The sequence below is a fragment of the Mastigoproctus giganteus genome, chromosome 6 (genome assembly GCF_048544385.1).
Source record: "Mastigoproctus giganteus isolate SK-2022 chromosome 6, ASM4854438v1, whole genome shotgun sequence".
Lineage (NCBI taxonomy): Eukaryota > Metazoa > Arthropoda > Arachnida > Uropygi > Thelyphonidae > Mastigoproctus > Mastigoproctus giganteus.
The window spans coordinates 196,648,138-196,676,070 of record NC_143580.1 but is presented as its reverse complement, the minus strand read 5'-3'; the positions used below and the strand labels follow the sequence as shown (position 1 = coordinate 196,676,070).

General features: G+C 37.0%; 1 protein-coding gene across 3 annotated transcripts in view; it reads left to right on the top strand.

The window, feature by feature from the left end:
• LOC150084856 (muscle-specific protein 300 kDa-like) overlaps nucleotides 1-27,933 on the top strand; it is a 1,257,473-nt gene that overhangs the window by 233,303 nt on the left and 996,237 nt on the right. For all 3 annotated transcript variants that reach the window (XM_090376651.1, XM_090376652.1, XM_090376650.1), the window contains 2 exons: nucleotides 16,229-16,375; nucleotides 16,759-16,923. In XM_090376651.1, coding sequence (XP_090232777.1) covers nucleotides 16,229-16,375; nucleotides 16,759-16,923 — 312 coding nt within the window. The remainder of the gene's footprint in view (nucleotides 1-16,228; nucleotides 16,376-16,758; nucleotides 16,924-27,933) is intronic.

The following is a 27,933-nucleotide window of genomic DNA, read 5'->3' as shown; positions in this document are numbered from 1 at the left end:
TCTGAGCAGTGCAGACGGGCTGCAAGAGTAGCTCATGGAGTATTGTCAATGATATACAGGAATTTTTCCAGCAGGGATAAGGAGGTGATTATTCCCTTGTATAAGGCAATGGTTAGGCCACATCTTGAGTACTGTATACAGGTCAGGAGGCCTCATTTCAAGAAGGATGTAGAGCTGCTGGAACGGGTACAGAGAAGGGCAACAAGATTAGTGAATGGAACAAAGGGTTGCTCTTACGAAGAAAGGCTTAAGTTTTGCAAATTACAGAGTCTGGAGACTAGGCACCAGCGAGGTGATCTGATAGAGGTGTATAAGGCTTTGAATGGTTTGAGCATGCTCAATGCTAATGGGATTCTTCATCTTGCTCAGAATAATCACCTCAGAGGGCATAAATTCAAATTGAGGAAGGACGGATGTCGGATAGATGTGCGGAAATTTGCCTTTGGCCAGCGGGTGGTTGGTTGGTGGAACCGACTTCCATCACTTGTTGTTGAAGTTGATAGCCTAAACAAATTTAAGGCTCAACTGGACAGGTATTTCGAACGAACGGAGGGGTGAAATGGGAGTGGTGTGTGTGTTTTTTTTTTTTTTTTTTTGGCTGATGCTGAATAAGCTTGCTTTCTTGCATCATATGCCTCTACTAATGCTAATGCTAATGCTAATTATTTGCCTTTGCGCTTGTACATAAAAGCCCATGAATTGGGGATTAGAAATGCCCGGCGAACATTAACAGAATTCTCGTGTAAATTAATTTCAACAGTTTCTGTAATTAATAGTCTGGTATAATTACATTGGACACTTAAGTATTTTGGCCTCGTTAAATAAAAAAGTATGTTTTTCATTAATGGCAGCATGAAAGGCTAATTCTGACGCTGCTGAATGCAAAGCACAAACTGAGGCTGCGTGTTGAGCTACACGAAAATTCAGAGGAAAATGTGTAGAACCTTGGGATGACGAGTTGCAATCCCTGCAAGAAATGTTGTATACCAGGTCATTTATTTGTGTTGCGAATGAGGAAAGGACTGAGCAATTTTTCAATATAGTGTGTAGTTCCGTATTGGCCTGGTCACAATTTTTAATTCAGTATCTTTAAAGAATCTGTTAAGCTGTTTGTGGCACTATTCAACATATGGGACAGAAATCAAGTATTTTTTAATGATACGATTGTTGGTTGATTTAGTATTTTTTATCCTATCCATAGCCTGTACCCTAATTCAGTTTATTGTAGCAAGGGGATAACCCCTATTTAAGAATCTTCTAGTTAATATTTGTATTTCTGAGCCCAAAGCAGATTCCGTTGTTGAATATTTATAGGCATTTAGAAATTGATTAAAGATAATCGATCTCTTGTAAGAGAACGGGTGATAGCTGTTATAATGCAGAAGCATACTGGTGTTTGTAGGTTTTCAATAGATGTTAAATTGGATTTTATTTGAGTCCTGAGTAAGCTTGAAATTTAGAAAATTTAATGACTTTGTATCCATACCCTCCCTTTTCAATGTAAATTTGAATCTAGAGTGAATATTATAAACGAATTAAAATGTCTTGGATAGTATATCATAATCGTCATTATCCTCTTCACTAGTATCACTGTCACTCTCATACGATAAATGATCTTCTGTGCCAGCCATTGTATTACTTATACCACATTTTTTAAAGGTCTTTACCACAATTTCAGTCTTAACATCATGCCATGACTTCAGCACCCATTCACACGTGCTATTGATGGACATTTCATCCGTCCCATAGGCGTCATATCATGGTTCCCCCTCTATCATCCATTTATTCCATTGCTCCTGCATGTTATTCTTGAATGGCTTATTGATGCTGACATATAACAGCTGTAACTAGGATATTAAGCCACCCGGAAATACTGCGAATTCTGTGTTCATCATTTCGGCCAGTTGTTTACAGTCCTGTGTGCTCTAAACTGATCCTCGTGGATTATGCAGTAGCCCACCAGGACTCTTGGACCAAACTTTTACAAACCAATCCTTGATACATTCTTCATCCATCCATCCATCCCTTCGGTTGTACAAGTACGTGAATTCCATTTGGCAGTTTATCTTTCAGTAAAGTTTTTCTTTTAAAAATTAACATTAGCAGAAGTTTGAGTCCATCAGCACAACAAGTTAAAACTGCAGTGTAGTATGTCTTTTCATGTCCAGTGGTTTTAATAGTTTAGATTTTTTCCCTCTCAAATTTTCGGTTTTATTGAATGGCATATCAAAAGTCAATGGAATTTCATCCATTTCCCAATTTGGCTAAGTTCATAGTATGGAAATCTCATATTTTCTGTTCGTACTCAGCCGACATTCTCTGGGCTATTCTAGTTCTTGTGCATAAACTTAACCCATTTCTTTTCATGAAGTAATAACACCAAGATTCAGTTATTATATCACAATATCAGCTGCTCATTTCCGTGCTTCTACTATTGTCATTTTAGTACTCACTGCATACCCACGTCTCTAAGTTCCATTATCCAACTACACAAGTTTTCTTCCAAATTTGGTCATTTAGGTGGAATTTTTTGATGGTTGTGCTTTGTTTTATCAGCTTCTTGTAATAAAACTTCCTACTTCCTCCATTGACGAATCATCTTCTTAGTAGGCGGTGGTCTGAAATTTTGTTCTGCTGCTCTGTTCCCATGTTCTTTGGCATATTGTACTACTTTTAGCTTAAATCCAATAGTATAATTTTGCCTTCTTGATGCACCTGCCATTAATTAGGGCTTAAATGTATAACTGGAATTCACTTGTTACTCTAACAACAGCCTGGGAATTACTGAAAAGTGTACTAACGTATAGTAGTTAACTGTCCATTAACTACTATACGTTAACTCTCAGTTTTGTGCATGTGCTGTATTGCCACTTTCGGCTTCTAAGATGCAGGGTGATTTTTTAAGGTATTTATAAGGGAAAAAGTGCTTCTTACAAGCCAACAAATACAGAAATTATCCAGCTGACCTTTTAATTTCCCCAAACTGTCAGCCTCTGCCACCCATGTAGGTAACTTATTCCAGTAGTTTATAACTCGCTGGCTAAAATGAAACTTCCTGCAATCCAGTCTAAACCCCCCCCTCCCCGTAACTTGAAATTATTGCCCCTAGTTCTAGAATCATTTATAACTGTGAAAATTTCATCCTCATTCATTTTACTTATGCCTCTCAGAGCTTTAAACACCTCAGTCAAGTCTCCTCTAAGGTGCCTAGTTTTCCAGCTCTGCAACCACATATTCGAAGTCTTTCCTCATTATAAGAGGCTTCAATCCTCCTTCAGCATTTCTAGAATCCGAAGGTTTCAAAAATGATTTTAAACCTTTTGTAGAACATTTTATAAATTTATCCATCTGAAAAGGATGCATCCTTTTCAGATGGTCTTTCATCTTCGATGGTTTCATAACATAATTCCGAAAGATTTTCTCACATTAGAGACATAATGGTATTGATTTGTTGCCAGGTGAAGAAATAAATCCCAGTTTAAAATAATCATGCAAATATAGATGCTACTTCTTTTAGGGAGCGACATGGCTCCTAAAAACTGAATATTATCAAAATTTTAATGTGTTATTTTTGAAATAGCTGTAATATGATGTGTTTAAATATGAAGGCAAATGGGTCTGTGGTACTGGATTCCATGATTGAAGAGTAGCAATACAGTGTATCTAGTGACAAAATTTTTAATAACTAAGTTTGGAGATTTTGGGGTAAACGAACCCCTTCTTCAGCAAAATACGCATACAATGTGTTTAAATATGTAATATGCCTATGCATGGACTGTTCAGATGGTACTTCTTTTAGCTGTGAGTAATGCTGTGAGTTTAACTGACAAATCACCAGGGGCTCACATCTGGTGAGTATGGGCTTGGCACACCCATGGTACACCTGAGCTGCATATCATCATTCTTCTTTTTCTTGGTGATTCCCTTCTACTTCTCTCTCTCTCTCTCTCTCTCTCTCTCTCTCTCTCTCTCTCTCGGTAATTCAGAAAAATTTTTTTTCGGCTGGTTCAGCTTCAGGCTTCCTTGCACTATATGGCTAATAATAATAATAAATCTGTCCGTCAACTGTTGGCAGCTGTTAATCGTTGTTACTAGCAGAACACTGCACGTGTGTCATGGGAAATGGCTGTTCGCTGAATTGTGATTCTGTCTTCTAGCAGTAAAATTCACATACCAAATTACTAAAACTGAAAATTAACAAGGCTAATGTTCATAGTTATATTTTTAAATCATATATTATTATGTTCTTTTTATTTATTTTTATTATATTATTATATAAATTGCCTGTCGACCTCCATTTTATCCCTTGGCATGTATCGATGCACTCATATGACAGTTGACCCCAGGGGATCAATATTGATCCTGTTGGGAATCTCTGTTTTAAATTAATAATGTACATGAAATATATGAATAGTTTTGGTAGAAATTTTCTGAATATTTAAGAGCAAAAAAAAACCTTTATATTTATTACAGATAAATAGAACTTTCTAATCTTCAGAATAAAATTTGTCTAAAAATTCTATGATTGTAACAGGTTATTTGAAAAATTGTCATTCTAAATTTAATATAATAAATAAATTCTAAATTGTATATATGTTTACTGTGGAATGTAACGTTTACTGATGCTATATGAGCTTCTTCCTTACATCATTTTGCTGTAATTGACACTAATACTAATAAAACAAACTTCTATAATCAACTAAATTGATTCAAAATACATAAATGAAATGTCATTAAAAGTAAATCAGTGTTCAACACAAATTGTCAATGATACACAAAATAAAACATAAAAATATTCAGAAGGTTGAGAGCTACATTAATGAAGTTTACTGAAGTAAATATTTTGGAGACGGTATTGGCAAATGTACAAAATATGAGGTATTAATAGGTACATATACTGATAAATAGAAATTTAGTATTTATTATTCATAAAGGACAAAAGATGCAAGGAAGACTGGTTTTTGTTGTATCAACAGAAAAAAAAAAAAAAAAACTTCCATATACAACCTATATCCACTCATATGATAGTTTTTTCTCTTAACCCATTTCGAGGGTACAGCTCTAAAACAGTGTTCGCAGGCAGGCCACTAATTAGTACACTGGAACAAAACTATTGGTAACTCATTAGGAGGCTTCCGGATCAGCTAGTGTATAAATTGCTACCTCTACTCTTCCAGATAGTGACTGGAGGGTGTCCGAGTAGTGTGTATGCAGTGGGCATTGTCGAGGCCACGTTATGTCAAGGATCTGGGTATATTCTTACCATATGTATACCCTATCCAAAAATTTCATTACTTCATACAGTATGTCCCCCTACTTTTTCTTAACATTGAATACACCATGAATTGTCAAATTAATAGAGCAAGCTTATCGATGAAAAGATCTAAACCTCCCAAACACTTCCTAGTTCATTTCAAAAATATATGTGGTCTCAGTTCTAATCTCAGTGATGTCCATTTCCATTTCAGTCTGCCAAACCAAATGTACTTTTTCTGACAGAATCTCAGTTATCGGTTGATTCAATTACTGTTCATCTCAGTTGCCCAAACTATTCGCTGTATGATTCCTTTCGCCTCAAAGGTTGTACTTGTGCCTATGTCCATTCCGATATTCCTTGTCAGAGACTTGGTAATTTGGAATCACCTCTTTTTGATCTTCTCTAGCTTAAAATTTCTCTACATCATTGTTTCAAATTCATCTGTTGTCTCTACCATTCTCCCAACTCCACTAATCACTTGGAGCTCTTTGACTTCTTCTCTTTACAACTTAACTTTCTTCAGTCCAACTTTCCTAACAGAGATAATTTTCTTTGTTGATTTTAATGTTCACAGCTCTAGCTAGCTTCATGCTGAGGCTTTTGCAATTATTAATGACTTTGCACAGATTGTTCATTTACCTACAAGAATATTGCACAATTCAAACTCTATAGCCAACACGCTTGATCTTTTTCTCACAAACAACCTTTCTAAGTACATGGTTGAAGTGAGTGGTCCTTTAGGCACCTCAGATCACAACTTGGTGATTGTCTCTTCTCCAATGGAGCCTTTATCTCATGGCTATTCCCAACCTCTGGCGCCTCCGTAGCCAGGTGGGAAGGAGCAGCAGTGCGTAGCACACGCTTCTTGATTAGACCGGAGTTCGAGCCCGTCACCACCAAATACGAAGGATGCGGAAAGATCAAGGAATGACCACCGCATATCCCACAGCAATATGGCCTTAGTTGCTAATGCTACAAATAACAAACAGTACCAACCTCTTATTGTTTGGCATTACAAGAATGCAAAATCGGATGACCTGCGAGATTTCTTTTCTTATTTTCCTTGGTCTGATTACTATTTCGAAACTTCTGATGTTAACGTTTGCTCAGATCGTGTCAGTGAAATTATTCTTGTAGGAATGGAATCCTTTATCCCACACTCCGCTTTAAAATCTCGTCCTTTATCTAAACCTTGGTTTTCCAATGAATATGCGAAGGCTGTTCAAGAGAAGAACGTTGCATATCGTAATTGGCTTGTTTCCAATTTTTTCAGTTTCATTTTCTGCCTACACCAAAGCTCACAATTGTAAAGCAGTCATTAATCAGTCCAAACTAGATTTTGAATGGGCTAAGAGTAGAAAACTTGCTTCTTGCCCTAATGGTAGTGGGCATTCTGGTCTCTTGCCAAAGCTATTGGCCGCAACTTTTGCCCATCTCTGCTCCCACATCTGTCAAAAGCAGATGGTTCTGTTGTCACTTTTTCATTTTTCATTTTTCTTCCGCCTCATGTATTAATAATCTTGGTAAAACACCTCCCACCATTCCCAACATGCTCCATTCAAATGCCTCCTGTGTCTTCCGTCAAAAGGATGTTAGAAGAATTTTGACAAATCTTGATGCCAAGAAAGCTCCAGGTCCTGATGGTATTTCTCCACTTGTTCTCAAAACCTGTGCTCCTGATCTTACTCCTGTCCTTTGCTGCCTTTTTTCACTTTCTTATTCCAAAGGTGTTTTTCATTCTGCTTGGAAATTTGCTCATATCCAACCAGTTCCTAAAAATTGTGACAAATCCTTCCCATCCAATTATCGTCCCATTGCAATTACTTCTACTCTTTCTAAAATAATGGACAAATCAATTAACTGCCAACTCATAATTATCTAGAAACCTTCCATCTGATCTACAATCGCCAGTATGGGTTCCGTCAGTGTCGATCCACTGGTGATATTCTGACTTATGTTACCCATATATGGACAAATTCAATGGAATCGTTTGGTGAAACATAAGCAGTTGCTCTTGACATCTCAAAGGCTTTCGATCGTGTTTGGTGTAAAGGTCTTCTAAACAAGCTACCATCTTATGGTTTGCCAACTGTTTTTTGTAATTGGATATCCAGCTGTCTCTCTGATTGAGGGAATTGGTAGATGGCTCTCTGTCTTCTAACTTCTCCACTAATGCTGGTGTCTTCCAATGTTCATTTCTTTACTCCACTCTTTTCTTCTTGTATATTAATGACCTTCTTCCATTGACTTTAAATTCTATCCATAGTTTTGCTGATGGTAGCATATTGTATTCCACTTTCCATTTTGAGAAACCTTGCCCTGCTCAATCAGCTTCAACTTCTTGATTATCCGCTATGAATTCCTTAAATGCCGATCTCCAGATAATTCTCCAGTGGGGCAAAGACGACTTAGTTGATTTCAATCCTTCTAAAACTCAGTCTTGTCTTATATCTCTGTTAGAATAAGCAGGGGCTGGAGTGAGGGGTGTTGGGGGTTTCAGGGACCAATGGCAGTCATCGTGAAAGAGGTGGATATATGGGATGTGTTAGGGAAACTAAGAATAAGAATAGGTACATGTATACTTGCATGTATGCCAATGCTTGAAGTATAGTTGTTTGTTTGTTGTTTGTTATTTGGTTTTTAGGAGCATTAGCAACTAAGGTCATATTGTTCCGGGGATATACAGCGGTCATTCTCTGACCTTTCCGCATCCTCCGTATTTGGTGGTCACAGGTTCGAACCCCGGTCTAATTAAGAAGCGAGTGCTATGCACTGCTGCTCCTTCCCACCTGGCTATGGAGGCGCCTAGAAATATAGTAAATAAATTTGATGAATTTGAAGTGTTGGTCAAGACATCAAAGGCGGATATTGTTGGGATAGAAGAGACGGGGTGTCACAAAGATATAAGGAAAGCAGAACTGTAATTTGGGGAGTACAATGTTTACCGAAAGGATAGACAGGATAGGAAGGGAGTAGGTGTTATGCTGTTAATTAAGAAAAACAAAAAGTCAAAAGAAGTGCATCCCCCATTATATAGAAAGAAGTGCATCCCCCAAGTTGTTATAGATGAACAGTGCACTGTTGAGTCAGTTTGGTGTGACATCAGCACTGTGAAAACAAAAATAAGAATAGCAGTGTGTTATAGGCCTAATGACTCAAATGAGTACAATGACCAATTGTACAGAGAAATAGAGTGGGCTAGTAAATCAGAATGTCTTATAATGGGGGATCTTAACTTCCCAGATATTGACTGGAACTTGTGGGTTAGTCACTCACACACTAGTAAGATGTTTGTGGATTTACTGGATGATTGTGTTTTACAACAGCATGTTCAAGAGGCAACCAGAGAGGGTAATACTGTTGATCTGGTTATCAGCAGTGATCATCCGTGTATTAAGAATTTGCAGATAAAGGAACCACTAGTTGGCCGTGATCACAGTGTACTGATGTGGAATTTACTTATAGATATAATTACCATCAGGAGTAAAGGAAAGGGTTATTTTTCTTCCGTAAAGGTGACTACAATGGTCTCAGACAGTTTTTAAATTCTGTACAATGGGACCAACTTATGGTGTTACCAACAGCAAATTCTAAGTGGGAAGCATTCAAGGAATTAATAGTGGAAGGTACTAACCGTTTCATACCTATTATGTAATATTGATCAATGTGTAGGCCTAAATGGTTATCAAATGAACTAATGAAACTCATGGCAAAGAAGAAAAATGCATGGGATGCATATAAATTATCAGGCGACACAGAAACCTATGATATATATATATATATATATATATATATATATAAGCTAGTCTGTAATCAAGTCACAAAGGAGGTTAGGCAGGGGAAGGCAGATTACGAGAAATCTTTGGCAAAGGATGCTAAGAAAAACAGCAAGGATTTCTTTACTTATATAAATTCCAAAAGAAAGGGGATGAATCTGATTGACCCACTTGATGATCAACTGTTGATGATCCTGCTCAGATAGCTAACAAATTGAATGAGAATTTTGCATCTACATTCACACATGAGGAGTTATTAAGGTTTTAAAATGTCAGAAGGTTATCAAGTTGTAGCAGGATGTTTAATGATTTTGTAATAACTGATAACAATTGGGGGGAGACAAAGACCAATAGATTGACAGTAGCCACTGGCAGAGGTGAAAGAGATTCTTGCACTGCTTCTATTAGAATGAGCAGAAGCCTGAAAAACAAGATGCATGGTATTTCAGAGACTGCTGGGAGCCATTGCGGTACAAGTAAACACATGGGTTGTGTTAGGGTAGCTAAGAATAGAAACAGGTGCAGGTATACTTGCGTGTACACCAATGCTAGGAGTTTAGTAAATAAATTTGATGAATTTGAGGTATTGCTCAAAACATCGAAGGCAGATATTGTTGGGATATCAGAGACGTGGTGTCACACAGATATAAGGGATGCGGAACTGCAATTTGGGGAGTACAACGTCTACAGAAAGGATAGACAGGATAGGAAGGGGGAAGATGTTATGCTATTAGTTAAGAAACACATAAATACCAAGGAAGTGAAGCCAGTCGACATCGCTGGACAGTGCAGTTTGGAGTCAGTTTGGTGTGACATAAACATTGGGAGATCAAAATTGAGAGTAGGAGTGTGCTATAGGCCTAATGACTCTGATGAGTATAATAAGAAACTGTACAGGGAAATAGAGTGGGCCAGTAAATCAGAGTGTCTTATAATGGGAGATTTTAATTTCCCAGATATTGACTGGATTTTGGGGGCTGGTTACTCACACACTAGCAGGGCTTTTGTGGATTTATTGGATGATTGTTTTCTACATCAGCATGTTTGGGAGGCAACTAGAGGGAGTAATACTCTTGATTTGATTATCAGCAGTGATTCTTCATGCATTAAGAATCTGCAGATAAATGAACCACTAGGTGGCAGTGATCACAGTGTGCTGAAGTGGGATTTACTCAAAGAGGTAACTACCATTAGGGGTAAAGGGAAGGGTTATTGCTTCCGTAAAGGCGACTACGATGGACTGAGACAGTATTTAAATTCTATACAGTGGGACCAACTGATGATGTTATCAACAGCAAATTCAAAATGGGAAGCATTCAAAGAACTTATCTTGGAAGCTACTAGGCTTTACATACCAACTAAGAAATATTGTTCAAGGTTTAGGCCAAAATGGATGTCAGATGAACTAATGAGGCATATGGCAGAGAAGAAAAATGCATGGGATACATACAAATTAACACATGACACAGAAGCCTATGATAGATACAAGTTGATATGCAACCAAGTTACAAAGGAGGTTAGGCAGGCGAAGGCAGATTACGAGAAATCCTTGGCAAGGGATGCAAAGAAAAACAGCAAAGAGTTCTTTACTTATGTAAACTCTAGAAGGAAGGGGATGAATCAGATTGGTCCACTTGATATTGATGGGTCAAGTGTTGATGATCCTGCTCAGGTAGCTAACAAACTAAATGAATATTTTGCATCAACATTCACACATGATGAGTTATTCAGCGAGGGGAATGCCAGAGGTGTGTTCAACTCTAGCAGTAAGCTACAGAATCTTGAAATAACTGGGAGTAAAGTGGAGGAGAAACTGTTGAAGATAAACACAAGAAAGGCACCCGGGGTGGATGGGATCTATCCAGTTATATTAAAGGAGGCAGCAAAGGAAGTAAGCAAACCCTTAGCCATAATTATGAGAGCTTCCTTGGACTCAGGGGAGGTACCCATAGACTGGAAATGTGCAAATGTGACCCCAATTCACAAAGGAGGATCAAAGGCTGACACAAGTAATTATAGACCTGTGAGCTTAACTTCTGTTCCAGGAAAATTAATGGAGGCACTGGTTAAAGAAGCACTGCAGGATCATTTAGACAAGACTTCAGTTATAGCTCAGACACAGCATGGTTTTGTTAAGGGGAAGTCTTGCCTGACCAACTTGATTGGATACTATGATGCAGTCACAAAAGAACTGGATGCAGGGAATAACTTTAATATTATATACTTGGATCTTAGAAAGGCTTTTGATACTGTTGCACATGGAAGACTGCTACACAAATTGGAGCAGTGTGACATTGGAGGCAAATTGCTGCTATGGATAAAGGGGTGGTTGAGGGGGAGAAGACAGAGAGTGGTAATCAATGGACACTGCTCATCGTGGACTGATGTTATTAGTGGAGTCCCTCAGGGCTCAGTGTTGGGTCCATTATTGTTTTCTGTATTTATAAATGATATTGATGATGGTATATCGGGCTTAATGTCCAAGTTTGCAGACGATACAAAGGTTGGCAGGGTTGTCAAGGACACTACTGACACTATGCTGCTGCAACAGGATCTGGAAAGGTTGAGCAGATGGGCTGAGAGGTGGCAAATGAAGTTTAACATTGACAAATGTAAAGTACTACACATGGGAAACAGCAACCCCAGAGCAACGTATCAACTCTGTGGTACAACACTGACAGTGGTAGAGAATGAAAGGGACTTGGGGGTGGTTGTGCAGGCAGATATGAAGTTCTCTGAGCAGTGCAGACGGGCTGCAAGAGTAGCTCATGGAGTATTGTCAATGATATACAGGAATTTTTCCAGCAGGGATAAGGAGGTGATTATTCCATTGTATAAGGCGATGGTCAGGCCACACCTAGAGTACTGTATACAGGTCCGGAGGCCTCATTTCAAGAAGGATGTAGAGCTGCTGGAACGAGTACAGAGAAGGGCAACAAGATTAGTGAATGGAACAAAGGGGTGCTCTTACGAAGAAAGGCTTAAGTTTTGCAAATTACAGTGTCTGGAGACTAGGCACCAGCGAGGTGATCTGATAGAGGTGTATAAAGCCTTGAATGGTTTAAGCATGCTCAATGCTGATGGGATTCTTCCTCTAGCTCAGAAAAATTACCTGAGAGGGCATAAATTCAAATTGAGGAAAGACAGATGTAGGATAGACGTGCGGAAATTTGCTTTTAGCCAGCGGGTGGTTGGTTGGTGGAACAGACTTCCATCCCTTGTGGTGGAGGTTGATAGCCTAAATAAGTTTAAGGCTCAGCTGGACAGGTATTTTGAACGAACAGAGGGGTGAAGTGGAAGTGGGTTTTTTTTTTTTTTTGTTTTTTTTTTTGGCTGATGCTGCATAAGCTTGCTTTCTTGCATCAAATGCCTCTACTAATGCTAATGCTAATGCTAATGCTAACAAAGTGGAGCAGAAATTGTTGAAGGTAAACATAAGAAAGACATCTGGGGTGGATGGGATCTATCCAGTTATATTAAAGGAGGCAGCAAAGGAAGTAATCAAACCCCCTAGCCATAATTATAAGAGCATGCTTGGACTCAGGGGTGGTCCCCACGGACTGGAGGTGTGGAAATGTATCCCCAGTTCACAAAAGGGGATCAAAGGGTGACACGAGTAATTATAGACCAGCTAGTTTAACTTCTTAAATAATTCATACACAGCATGGGTTTGTTAAGGAAAAGTCTTATCTGACAAATTTGATTGGATATTATAATGTGGTTACAAAGTAACTGGATGCAAAAAATAATTTTGATATCATATGCCTGGATTTCAGGAAAGCTTTTGACACTGTTGCGCATCGAAGGCTACTGTACAGATTGGAGCAGAATGGTATTAAGGTAAGTTGCTACAATGGATATAAGGATGGTTGAGTGGGAGAAGACAGAGGGTGGTAATCAATGGGTGCTGCTCTTCGTGGACTAATGTTATTAGTGGAGTCCCACAGGGTTCGGTGTTGGGTCCACTGTTGTTTTGTATATTTATCAATGATATTGATGAAGGTATATCAGGCTTAGTGTTGAAGTTTGCAGATGATGCAAAGGTTGGCAAGGTTGTTAATGACAGTAATGGCAGTGTGTTACTGCAACAAGATCTAGAAAATATGGGCCGATGGGCTGAAAAGTGGCAACTGAAGTTTTAACATTGATAAATGCAAAGTACTGCATATGCAAAGTACAATAATCGCAGAAAAATGTACCAGCTGTGTGGTATACTACACTTTAAAGTGGTAGAAAATGAAAAAGACCTGGGAGTAATTGTGCAGGCAGATATGAAGTTTTCTGAGCAAACAGGCTCCCAGGGCAGGTCATGGGATGTTGTCAATGATATACAGCAATTTTGCTAGCAGGGAAAAGGAGCTGATTGTCCCTCTGTATAAGGCAATGGTCAGGCCATGCCTTAAGTACTGCGTGCAGGTCTGGAGGCCTCATGTTTGGAAGGATGTAGATTTGCTTGAGCATGTACAGAGAAGGGCAACAAGATTTGTGAGGGGAATGAAGGGATCTTCTTACCAAGAGAGGCTTAAATTCTGCAAATTGCAGCAGCTGGAGACTAGGCACCTGTGAGGTGATCTGGTTGAGGTGTATAAGGCCTTGAATGGGTTGAACACGCTCAATTCTGGCGCCTCCATAGCCAGGTGGGAAGGAGCAGTAGTATGTAGCACACGCTTCTTGATTAGACCGGGGTTCGAGCCCTTCACCACCAAATATGGAGGATGAGGAAAGGTCAGGGAATGACCACCGCATTTCCCGGAGCAATATGGCCTTAGTTGCTAATTCTCCTAAAAACCAAAACAACAAACAACAATGCTCAATTCTGATAGGATTCTTCCGCTTGTCCAGATTACGAACCTGAGGGGGCATAAATTGAAATTCAGGAAGGACAGATGTAGAACAGATGTGCAGAAATTGGCCTTTAGCCAGCGGGTGGTTAATTGCTGGAACAAACTTCCATCTGTCGTTGTGGAAGTTAATAAGTTAAATAAATTTAAGGAAGAACTGGACAAACATTTAGAGGGGTTTGTTTCATAATTTTTTTTTTTTTGGCTGATGCTGCATAAGCTCATACACTTGCTTCCTTGCATCACATGCCACTACTACTACTGCTACTATCGCGCAAACAGTATTCTTCTGCTGCTATACTTATCTTTGGTGACACTCCGATTTCTAGGCAAGTTGATATATCTCTTTTCGGGATTATCCTAACTTCTAATCTCTCTTGGCACATGCACATTACAAATATTGCTTCCTCTGCATCTAAAGAACTTGGTTTTCTCTTTTGCTCTCGGCATTACTTTCCTTCCAAACAGCTGTTCACTCTGTTCAAATTGCAAAACTGCCCTACCATGGAATATTGTAGGGGGCACCCCCCACATCTGGGGGGGGTGCCCCCAAAACTTCTCGGGCTCCTAGATTCCATTCAGAAAAATGCAGTTAGGTTAATTAATGACTCCTCTCTAACAGAGTCTGTCCACTCACTGTCTCATTGACGTACTGTTTCTGCTGCATGCCTTTTCCACAGATACTTCTATGGGCACTATTCTTCTGAATTGGCTTCTATAATTCCCGCTCTATCTTTCAAAACAGTCCAAACACATGCTGCCACCAGCCAACATCCATTTATTGTCCAACTTCAAACTCACAGAATGAACTTTTCATCTTCCTCGTTTATTCATTCAACTGCCGTTTTCTGGAACAACCTTCTTTTTGGTATATCAGGCTTAGTATCTTTCCTGAAAATTACAGTCTACGGAAGTCTTTTTGTATCTTTCCTGAAAATTACAGTCTACGGAAGTTCAAGTCTAATGTCAACAAATATCTTCTTTCATCTTCTCAACCTCCAACCCAAGCATGGTACTAAGTACTATAGGTTCTAATACCTCTCGTGTTTGGGGATTTCATTAAAAAAAAACAGAAGGTATAGATCTAGCTCTCCCTTAAATATTGTGAGACTGTACCATCAAAATTATGTTTGGCTAACCAACACAAACTTCCTGATGTCAAGCCTGTTAGTTTACCTCAATATGTTGTATTTATGCCCCCTGATTTTTGTGTCCCATTTCATTATGTCTAGAATATCAGATCACTTGCCCTGTTTAGAATTGCTTTCACCAGAAGTTTGCAGTTCAGAAGTTCTTTTTTGTGAGTTCATCAGTTTGTCTTTCAGAACTTTTGAACCTGAATCTCCATCATAATAAATCCAGAAAGTTGACAACTATGGAATTGTTTTCTTTTGGGCATAATCACATCATTGAATATTATGATGTGATTACCCACATTCCTTTGAAATCACATCATAGTGTCAGATTAGTTAAGGAAGATTTTCCCTTTCCAAAGATTTGTTGTTATTGACTTATTAGGATCATATTGACTGACTGACTGGTATTTAGTTACTCATCTCATCATGCGTTCCTTTTCTCTCCTTTGTGGAGTTGTGAGACACTGGAATTTCGTGAACTCAAGAACTTAAATCCAGGAATAACCTTAAGATTAATTCTAATGGTTTGATGCACTCCTTTATAGCTCCTTTCAGTATGACATAAATACTTACTTTCAAGTTTAGCAAATTTTTCAACCATCTACTCAAAATGCATGTTCTACTATGCAGCTTGATGCAAATCATTGATTCAAGTGTCTATAGCTCATGCACGGTCTTGTGTTTGGGGTTTTGATTAAAAAAATCATTGATTAATGTGTCTACCACATTTTCTGATTATCTGTGACCGTACCATTTCCATTAGGCAAAGTTCCTATCTGGTTTAATTTTTCCTCTTTGTATTATAATAAAATTCCTTGTCTCTGTCCTTGGCACTGTTGGCTAGCAATTTCTTACTCAGATTTCACTTCTCTAACTTTGTCTGTAGTTTTGTTACAATAAGCTTATAATTATTATACAAATCTGAATCTCCCATTGCTCTGTAACTGTCCCATATTACCTTCTTCTGCTTCATAAAACTCTATAAATTCATTTTCATTCTCCTGGCATTCTCCTTATGTGGTACTTCCTAAATGGAATGAATAAATGTACTTGTGGCTTCACAGATGAATGAAAGTTTTTCTCTCTCTCTCTCTCAAAAAAAAAAAAAAAGAACAATCATACATTTTATATCATTAAAAAAGAAACTTATTTCACAGTTAATTTTGTTTATTAAATTTTTATTTTATTTATTTATTATTATTTTTTTTTTCAAATTAGATATTATCTGGGGACATCAGTAATCACCAGCAGTCAGTTGAAGATTTACAGATAAAAGTTGATGCTCTTCCAAATCATGATGACCACATTGACGCAACTATAAACTCAATTATTACTAAGCAAAAAGAGCTATTGGAAAGAGCAAAAGTGAGTTTTTTTAATATATAAAGTGAAAATTCATTTAAAATTTTGAATAAAATAATTTATCATAATTCTGAATGTATACAATTATGTAAATTATAGTTTAAAATAAAATAGCTTCTAAGATACTTCTTTCCATAAAAGTTAGTACTAATTATGACAGTTCTGTTCTTGTTTTATAATGAAATAAGCAGGCCACAGTTTTCAAAAGTCTTTTTTTTTTTTAAAACAAATGTTAATATTATTGTATTAGTCACGTGATTTTTATAGAAACATTATAGTGAAACAGCAAGACAAATTATTATTATCCCAAAATACGATTAAATAAGCAATTTGCTGGTTTGCACTTGAAATGTTAATGCATATGTTCATGGTCTTTTTTATTACAGATTGGTGTGAACCAGTATGAAGATCACGTTGCAAAGCATGAAGCTTTCTCTAAATCATTGACTGCTATAAAAGACTGGTTAACTGCAACTGAAGCCTCAGTATCTGCTTGTGCAGATATAACATTAGACAGAATATCCCTCCTTAACAGCCTTGAGCGAGCAAAGGTAAATTTTGAGTCTGCACACTTGATATGATTCAATTTCAACTTTTATTATAAAAGAAATAAAATGTTCTTGTATGAATAGCAAAATTAATTACAGCAATACCCCCACATAGCACTGATAATTGGTACCGAAACTGCATGTTATGTTAAACCATGCTGATTGAGGTATAATTGTAATGCGTTTTAATCGAAAAGAAACAATCTATAAACAAATTACAATAAATCTATAAATAATTTGCACTTAATAGCCAAAATATTGCAAAAATTTTATTAATGAAAAGGTAACATCATGAGAGATGAGAAAAAAGCTTTTTTGTTTATTTAGTTATTTCAATAATGAAGTCTGGTGAAGTGCTGTGTACAAGTCTTTGTAGCATCGAATCCCATCTTGTAAAATTTGCCATATGTCGATGCTATGCTCAACATTCGGATCTCCATTCATAATCTCCTCACAGGCCATGTCAACCTCCCCAAAAAAACTTTCTCTAATTCTTCTGTTGAAAAGTCTTTTGGTGCCATTTCAGTGTTATCCACTTCAGCATTGTTTTCCTCTTCTTCATATGCAGTTTGCTCATAAATTTCAAGGAGAGTTGCATCATTTAAGTCATTTGCATGTGGCAGTCACATACATTGGCAGTGTCCAAAGTTTCCAATCCTAAGTCTTTTCTGATCTTCACAATGTCTTCGGCAATTGTCTGAACTTGCGATTCAAAACCAGTGAAATCATGTCGACCGGGCTAGCCGAGTGGGTAAAGTACCTGCCCGGCAACCCAAAGGTCGCGGGTTCGATTCCCGCCTCGGGCTTGGATCAAAGTACTGCAAAAACCTTAGGAGGTGCAATATGGCCATAGAAGCTGATGCGCCAACAACTACCAAATCAAAAAAAAAAAAAAAAAATCAGTGAAATCATTTGCCAAATTGGGCAAAACATACTGCCAAACAGAACTCATGTTATAATTTTTCCAAAATGTTTGTAAAGATGACGATCCCGATCCTGTTGAATCTTCATTTGCTTGAGAAAAAGTTCGCTGCAGATAATATGCCTCAAATGTGGCAATTACACCTTGATCTGTGGGTTGTAAGTAGGTGGAAGAAAGCATATTTTTACATTTTCATTGAGATCAGAAATTTTGGGCAGATGGCCTGGTGCATTGTCTAAAAGCAACAAAATTTTGAACTCCTTCCCCTCATATTTGCAGTAATGTTCAACTGTCAGACAAAAATAATTTGTGAACCATTCTGTAAACAATTCTCTTGTAATCCATGCTTTCTTTTTTGGATTGCCAAATTACAGTCAATGTGCTTTTTATGCAACCCTTCAGAGCTCTTGAGTTTTGTGCTCTGAACATGAGTAGAGGCTTCAATTTAAAATCTCCAGATGAGTTTCCACCCAACTGTTAAACGATCTTTTGATGCTTTATGTCCAGGTTGAGCCTTTTCATTTTCAGTTAAAAAAGTTTATGGGGGCATTTTTTTCCAGATCCGTCCACTTTTGTTGATGTTGAAAATTTGTTCGCCCTTGTAGCCACCTTCTTCACTGATGTCTTTCAATTCACTTCTTGCAGCAGCGTCTTTGTTGGCACTTGCACTTTCACCTGAGATACGAACATTGTGAAGGCCCAACATGGTTTTTAAAGTGGAAAAACTAACCACGACTGACTGTAAATATTTCTTTAGTCTCCTCCTCTTCATTTTCTTCTTTTTCCTTCAACATGTTATAAAGGCTTATGGTTTTCATTTGAATGATGTTTTGACTCAGAGGAAGTCTCTTTTGATTACAATCTTCTGTCCATATTAATAAAAGACATTCCATATTAATCAATAGCAAACTCCTTTGATTAGTTATCACTTTCATCATGTAAGATGCTGTAGAAATTCCCTGCTCTTTAACTGATCCTTCTTTCAAATAATCATTTGCACTGATGCTTCAATTCATTCCATTTTCCTGTGCGATTTTAGCCAATGATGCACCATCTTCATGGCACTTGATAATATTAAGTTTTTTTTTTTTCCTAATGTAAGCCATTTTACGTTTAGTAGCTCCACCACTTTCATTACTTTTCCTTTTTAAAGGGGTAAAAAATAAATTGTGAAATGAAAAGTTTGAAAAGCTATCACGTCGTCTCAAAAGGATGGAATTAAGAATACTTAACACTGTTGCACTTTGTTGCTAACTGCCTGAGAGCTATTGGCACATGTGCATGTGAAAAAATAGAGTTTATATATATATATATATATATATATACATTCACTTAGGCTACGACAATGTGGGCACCTCCGTAGCCAGGTGGGAAGGAGTAGCAGTGCATAGCACATGCTTCTTGATTAGACCGGGGTTCAAGCCCATCACCACCAAATACGGAGGATGCGGAAAGGTCAGGGAATGACCACTGCATATTCCCCGAGCAATATGGCCTTAGTTGCTAATGCTCCTAAATAACAATAACAATAACAACAATAGCTACGACAATGCAGCATATATGTAAAGTATGTGTCTAGGCTATTGAATGAGTTTTAATATGTACAGTAAGTTTTCGACTTGAACTTAATTGAAAACCATGTTATAGTGAAACCTGTGCTGTTTGAAGCCATAGTAAGTGAGGTTGCTGTACGTAAATAACAAAATACTGTTCCTTAGTAACAAAAGTATTAAAATAAATCTTGTAAAAAAGCAACTAAATTAAAATAACATAAAATACTGCTTTAGTTCATTGGATTTGAATTGTATTGCAGTATACTTTTTTTTTTTTTTTTTAACTAAAACTCCTATCTAGTTATCATACCCCAGGGGCTCACATCTGGTGAGTATGGGCTTGGCACACCTAGGGTCCTGAGCTGGATATCATCATTCTTCTTTTTCTTGGTGATTCCCTTCTATTTCTCTCTCTCTCTCTCTCTCTCTCTCTCTCTCTCTCTCTCTCTCTCTCTGGGTAATTCAGAAAAAATTTTTTTTTTTTTTTGGCTAGTGCAGCATAAGCCTCAGGCTTCCTTGCACTATATGGCTAATAATAATAACAATAATAAGAATATAGGCACATATGACAATGACATACTTTTAAATTAAATTTAAATTTTAAATAAGTTATTAACATTATACATATACTTGTTTCTGACTGTATAAAGAAACTAGCCTTAGTCCAATATAACAATTAGGCTGTGGGGAACATCCTTGTGGTCACATTCATGATAGCATGCATGTAAAGTTGAAATACATTATCACTAGTTTTAATTCTGAATTCACTGAATGAAAATTATGAGTAATACTAGATAAAAATATGAACATAACATGAAAGGAAATTTGATTTCTTGTAATTATAAATTTCTAAGATTTATGTAACCATGTTACATCAATTTAATATAAATGGATCAAAGAAATATTAAAAGAGCTGCTTCCATTCTTGAAAAAAGGCTTTTTTGGATTTATTGGATGATTGTTTTCTACAGCAGCAGCAGCATGGTCAGAAGGCAACCAGAGGGAGTAATACTCTTGATCTGATTATTAGTAGTGATTCTTCATGCATTAAAAATCTACAGACAAAGGAACAACTAGGTGGCAGTGATTACAGTGTGCTGATGTGGGATTTACTCAAAGAGGTAACTACCATCAAGGGTAAAAGGAAGAATTTTTGCTTTCGTAAAGGTGATTATGAAGGTCTGAGACAGTGGTTCCTGTAGAGTTGGATCAACTGATGATTTTACCAACAGCAAATTCTAAATGGGAAGAATTCAAAGAAGTAATCTTGGAAGCTACTAGGCTTTTCATACCAACGGAGAAATATTGTTCATGGTTTAGGCCTAAATGGATGTCAGATGAACTAATGAAACATGTGGCAGAGAAGAAAAATACTTGGGATACATATAAATTAACAGATGACACAAAAGCGTATGGAAGATATAAGCTGGTCTGTAATCAAGTCACAAAGGAGGTTAGGTAGGCAAAGGCAGATTACTAGAAAACTTTGGCAGAGGATGCAAAGAAAAAAAAGCAAAGAATTCTTTACATATGTAAACTCTAGACACAAGAGAATGAATCAGATTGGTCCACTTGAAATTGATGGTTCAACTGTTGATGACCCTGCTCATTTAGCTACCAAACTGAATGAGTATTTTGCATCTACATTCACACATGAGGAGTTATTCAGGGAGGGGAAAGCCAGAAGTGTATTAAACTCTGACAGTGAGCTAAATGATTTTGTAATAACTCAGAGCAAAGTGGAGGAGAAATTGTTGAAGATAAACATAAGAAAGACACCTGGGGTGGATGGGATCTATCCAGTTATATTAAAGGGGACAGCAAAGGAAGGAAGCAAACCCTTAGCAATAATTATGAGAGTTTCCTAGGATTCAGGGGAGATACACATGAACTGGAGATGTGCAAATGTAACCCCAGTACACAAAGGAGGCTCGAAGGGTGACACAAGTAATTACAGACCTGTTAGTTTAACATCTGTTCCGGGGAAATTAATGGAGACACTGGTTAAAGAAGCACTGCAGGATCATCTAGACAACACTTTGGTTATAGTTCGGACACAGCATGGGTATGTTAAGGGGAAATCTTGTCTCACCAATTTGATTGGATACTATGATGTGGTCAGAAAGTAACTGGATGCAAAAAATAATTTTGATATCATATACTTGGATCTTAGGAAAGCTTTTGATACTGTTCCACATGGAACGCTACTATACAAATTGGAGCAGTATGGCATTAATGGCAAAATGCTGCTAGGGATAAAGAGATGGTTGAGTGGGAGAAGACAGAGAGTGTGGTAATCAATGGGCACTGCTCTTTGTTGACTAACGTTATTAGTGGAGTCCTGCAGGGTTCAGTTTTATGTTCATTGTTGTTTCCTGTATTTATTAGTGATATTGATGAAGGTATATCAGTCTTAAAATCTAAGTTTTCAGACAATATGAAGGTTGGCAGGGTTGTTAATGACACTGATGACAGTATGCTACTGCAAGAGGATCTAGAAACATTGAGAAAATGGACTGAGAGGTGACAACTGGTTTAACATTGACAAATGTAAATTAGTACATATGGAAAGCAGTAAAACCAGAGTAACATATCAACTGTGTTGTACTACACTCAGGATGGTAGAGAATCAAAAGAACCTCTGGAGGTAATTGTGCAATCAGATATGAAGTTTTATGAGCAGTGCAGACAGTTTGCAAGAATAGCTCATGGTGTTTTGTGAATGATATACAGGAATTTTTCTAGCAGGGGATAAGGTGATTATCCCCTTGTATAAGGCAGTGGTCAGGCTACACCTTGAGTACTGTATACAGGTCTGGAGGCCTCATTTTAGAAAGGACATAGAGCTGCTGGAACGAGTACAGAGAAGGGCGACGAGATTGGTGAATGGAACAAAGGGTATTGAGCTAGTTCAGTACTGATTGGATTTTTCCTCTTGCCCAGATTAATCGCCTGAGTGGACATAAATTCAAATTGAGGAAAGACAGTTGTAGAATAGATGTGTGAAAATTTGCCTTTAGCCAGCGTGTTGTTGATTGCTGGAGCAAACTTCCATCTGTTGTTGTAGAAGTTGACAGCTTAAATAAATTCAAGGCAAAACTAGACAAACATTTGGAGCAAATGGATGGGTGAAATGGGAAGGGGTTTTTTTTTTTTTTTTTTTTTGCTGATGCTGTATAAGCTTGCTTACTTGAATCATATGTTTCTACTAATGCTAAAATCCAAAGGTGGTGTACTTGTACCCTGCTACCGGCCTCCATGGTTTCAGTGGCCACCTGCTTTAAGAAAAATACAAAGAAATTTTGCATTATTTTTCTAAAAGAAGGCCCCAAAAATTGTATAAGTTTGAGGCCCCACAAAACCTCCATCTGCCTATGAAAAATGCTGTGTTGCTTTCTGCCATTGCATGTTCTGTATTGCCAATTTCCTTAAATAGCAATACTCTCTGATGCTTAAAACTAAAGGGCTTTTTGGCTTTCTTGTCCTATGTTTATATTACGATGCCTTTCAATATCACTTAATTCAGCTGTCAGTGTGCATTTACAATTTTTACAAGAACGTTTTTAAAAAATCATCGTCTGATTTGCAGAGGCAGTTCTTATGTTTAGCGGCTTTGAACCATTGATCATGAAAGTGTTGACTATATTTTTTATTCATTTTCAAAAAGGGGCAAAATCACACACTATAGTTTATATGAAAACTATAAATCACACACTATAGTATATAAGTGAAAAAAAAAAAAAATTAGTTACCTACTCAAAGTAATTGAATTCTCACAAACAAAAAAGCACAAGTTTTTGTCAACACTCTGTTAAACCTGTTCAGAACTGTGGTTTTGCATGAGGAAATGATTTAAGTTATTGCATCTTTGTTTTGGGCAGTCTACTCCCGTAATTCAAAAAGTGAACTAGCATAAAGTGACTCTCTATATTAGAAAAGTTAGACTGCAGAAAGTCGAATTTGAAAGAAAGAAAGTTGAAGAGTTCTGAGTGAGTGATGGAAATTCATATTATAATATTTTTCTCTGATCTGTAAACAATCCAACAATGAATTTTCAATTAAAAAAAATAATAAAAAATTACTGACATTATAGTAATAAAATTACAAATTGTTCTGTGAAATTGCAACAAAATGAAAAGAATAGTAAAAATTAATAATAAATAAAAATATATCAAGAGCAATGGGTAACATACATTAGTATTGCTAACTGTACAATGTTTGACGATCTCCAACATCATGTACCATTCATAATTTGTGAATGGTCCATCATGTAAACTTATGGAAACTGGAATAATAAATTCACTTACATGAAGGCCGCCATAGCCATGTGATCAGCCGCAAGGGTCATAAGTATACGTACCTTGAGTGACTGTGGTTCAACCCTATGACCATTGGCACCGGCACCTTTGGATTTCAAAGTAATACACAATTTTTAATATTTTCATTATTTTATTGAAACATTAAACCTATCACAAAATGTTAGCTTGGCTGTACAGGTAAATCAGTCAAACTTGACTTAATTAAAATATTGCATGTATTCTAAAATTTGATGAACAAAAAAATTTATTCCCACATGTGCACCACCTTGCAAAATATTCTGCCGGCACCCATGCCCATGACTGTTAAGTACTATGTCATTTTTTTATATTCTCCCTATCTTGTGAACTCCTCTGACTGTGTGGTCACCCAGAATATAAACAGAAAATTCATTCATAAAATCACTTATTACAGGATCACTACAAAGTTGACATTGCATTGCAAACATAAAACAAATCAATGCACGCTTCTCTATTCAGAGGTGTGCATTCATTGTTTACTGAGTGCAAAAGGCTAAAAAAAAAAAAAAAGAAAGAAAAGGTGAATAACTTTTTGAAATTCATATTACATCTTTCTCTGATCTGTAAATGGTCTATCAACAGGTTTTAAATTTAAAAAAAAAAAAAAAAAAAAACTGACACCAGAATAACAAAATTACAGATCATTCTATCAATTTGTAACAAAATGCAAAGAATAGTAAAAAAAAATAATAATAAATCTACAGCAATGAGTAACATATATTAGTATCAAAACTGGACAACGTTTGATGATTGCTGACATCATGGATCACTCAAAATTTGTGAATGGTACTTCCTGTAATAAAGTACTTCATGTTTATATGTGTTTCATGTAAACTAATGAAAACTGGAATAATAAATTTACTTACATTTTCAGCCTTATTATCACAGGTTAGAAAAGATTGGTTGTAATGGTGAATTTTTTTTTGTGCAAATCACTACACTTGAAAATTTAGAATTACAGAATAGTACATGATGCTTGATAAGAGCTGCAGAACTTTCTTTCTTTGCCAATAAAGCGAAATTAAAATATCTGATTGGCTAAATATTTTTTGTTTCGTTTCCCCAGTTTCTCCTTCAAGTAACTTTGCAACAAATTTTCTCACCACAAGCAAAAATGGAACAGATACATATAAAACGGTTATCAAAATATATTAAAAGCAACAAAGTCTAGTCTTATTGGCTGTGTAGAAATAAAGCGATAGACAAGTATAGAACATTGTTGTGAAAATGGCAAATGACCTCAAAACCATAAATTTAATGAAACTGCATGCTTTGGAGTGGTATGTTCGACAGACAACTTGTGTGATCGAGACCCTCTAATTTTGGGGTGACTTAGAAATATTTATAGAAATATTTCTATAAGTAGGCACTTTACTCTTCCTTGTCCTTGTTTAATCCATTCTCTGAACACTACGGGATAGCCGACCGGGCTAGCCAGGTAGGTCAAGTGCCTGTCTAGCAACCCAAAGGTCGCGCGTTTGATTCTCGCCTTGGATCACAGTAAAATGCAAAAAAAAAAAAAAAAAAAAAAAAAACAACTTTGGGAGGTGCACTATGGCCATATAAGCTGATGTACTAACAAGGAAAAAAAAAAAAACTATGGGATAAATGCCAATTACACAAAGGGTTCCTCCCAGTGCACTAATAACTTACAGAATGTCATCGACATATGCGAGGATCAAAGGATTGGCAATTTAGATGTGTCTCTAATTAGCATAGTAATAAGTCATTCATAGTCCTTGCAGTTTTTCATTTAAGATAAACAAAAAAAAAAAAAAAAAAGCCAAATCTAAGGCACTAAAATGACAACACTGGCCATAGCTAGATAGTTATGTGACAAATTTGTGTATTGTAAAATAAAACATATTGCCCTCCGACAACAATCAGTGTACCACACACACAAAAAATGTAAAATAAATTCAATGCTAGAATAAAATCAGATGTGATGGATATCTATATTTGGCACTGGTTTTGCTGAATATTTCATGACTATCTTTTATTTGCTACTATTTCTATAAGCGTGGCACAGTCAAAATAATACTTGAATGGCCAGTCGGTGTGCTGATAAGAATGCATTTAATTTTAAAAAATGCTCATTTATTAAAGAAATTCGTTAATTGTTTTGAGAAATGAATTTGTCTTCCAAATACAGTTGCATTGGCATAGTTATGCCACTGAAGAAAATCATTGGTTTTTCTGGAGATTTTGTCTTTCAATTAGTTCGTACACTGAAAACCCCTTGAGAGAATAGAGAAGAAGCGAAACTCCTCCTGTATTCTTTTTCTTTAATTTCGAATTTTTTGGTTAAGGCAGGGCATATGCCCCCCCCCCCTATATGCTCCTGGTGTTAGGGTAACTAAGAGCAGTAGCAGGTGCATGTACACCAATACTGGAGCATAGTAAATAAATTTGATGAATTTGAAGTGCTCTTCAAGTCATCATATGCAGACATTGTGAGGGTAACAGAGACGTGGTGCCACTTGTATAAGGGATGCAGAATATGAATATGGGGAGTACAATATATCAGGAAAGAACAGACAAGATAGAAGGGGTTATGCGCTTAGTTAAAAAGTACATAAAATCTGAGGTACTGCATCCAGTTAACATGGTGTCCAGTGCGACGTTGAGTCAGTTTGGTGTGACATTAGCATGGGGAAAACAAAAGTGTAAGTAAGGCTGTGTCAGAAGCCTAATTACTGTGATGAGTACAATGAACAACTATACAGACAAATAGAGTATGCCAGTAAATGAGAATGTCTTATAATGGGGATTTTAACTTACCATATATTGACTGGAACTCGTGGGTTAGTCACTCACACACTAGCAAGGCTTTTGTGGATTTATTTGATGACTGTTTACTACAACAGCATGATAGAGAAACAACAAGAGAGCAAGAGACCAATATTCTTGATTATCAGCAGTGATTCTTCATGCATTAAGAATCTGCAGATAAAAGAACCACTATGTGGCAGTGATCACAGTGTATTGATGTGAGATTTCCTTAGAGATGTAACTACCATCAAGTGTGATTTGTGAGATATACTTAATGATATAACTACCATAACTTACCACCTACATTAACAAAGTGGTCTCAGACAGATTTAAATTTTTTAGAGTAGGAACAACTAATGATGGCTACAGTGATCTCAGACAGTTTTTAAATGCTATAGAGTAAGACCAACTAATGGTGTTACCAACAGCAAATTCTAAATGGGAATCAATCAGAGAAATAACACTGGTTGGCATCAAATTTCTCCCTGAAATAATTTCGACAGAGTCTCATAGGAAATATGTTCAAAACCTCAGATATCTGCTTAAAAAGTTCTCATCACCCTCAGTTTTCAAATATCAAAAGTTAATGACAAAAGTTAATTAATGGGTTCCTATCGAGACCTGCATTTGATTTGATCATCTTTTCCATCTATATTATCTATTTATTATGGAAGAAAACCAAACAGACATAGCTTGTATCCAGGAGCCCTACACCCTTGGCAGCATAAACTATTGAATAATAGAAGCCTCCAAGGTCACTATGTAGGCAGCTATAGGAATCAGAAATAGAAATATAACACACTAAGATAAAATTTCCTAGAACATTCGGGAGCTCTCGAGAATGTTCCAAAACATTCCAGAATATTGTTACATGGAGAAGAAAGGTTGTGATGTTTTCTGGAAAGTAGTAGCAGTAGTAGTAGTGGCATGTGATGCAAGAAAGCAAGCGTATGAGCTTATGCAGCATCAGCCAAAAAAAAAAAAAAAAAAATCACACCATTCCCTCCAAATGCCTGTCCAGTTCCTCCTTAAATTTATTTAACCTATCAACTTCCACAACGACAGATGGAAGTTTGTTCCAGCAATTAACCACCCGCTGGCTAAAGGCCAATTTCCACACATCTATTCTACATCTGTCTTTTCTTAATTTGAATTTATGCCCCCTTAGGTTCGTAATCTGAACAAGTGGAGGATCCCATCAGAATTCAGCGTGCTCAACCCATTCAAGGCCTTATACACCTCAATCAGATCACTGCCCAGGTGCCTAGTCTCCAGCCACTGCAATTTGCAGAACTTAAGCCTCTCTTGGTAAGAGTCATTCCCCTCACCAATCTTGTTGCCCTTCTCTGTACACGCTCAAGCAAATGTACATCCTTCCTAAAATGAGGCCTCCAGACCTGTACGCAGTACTCAAGGTGTGGCCTGACCA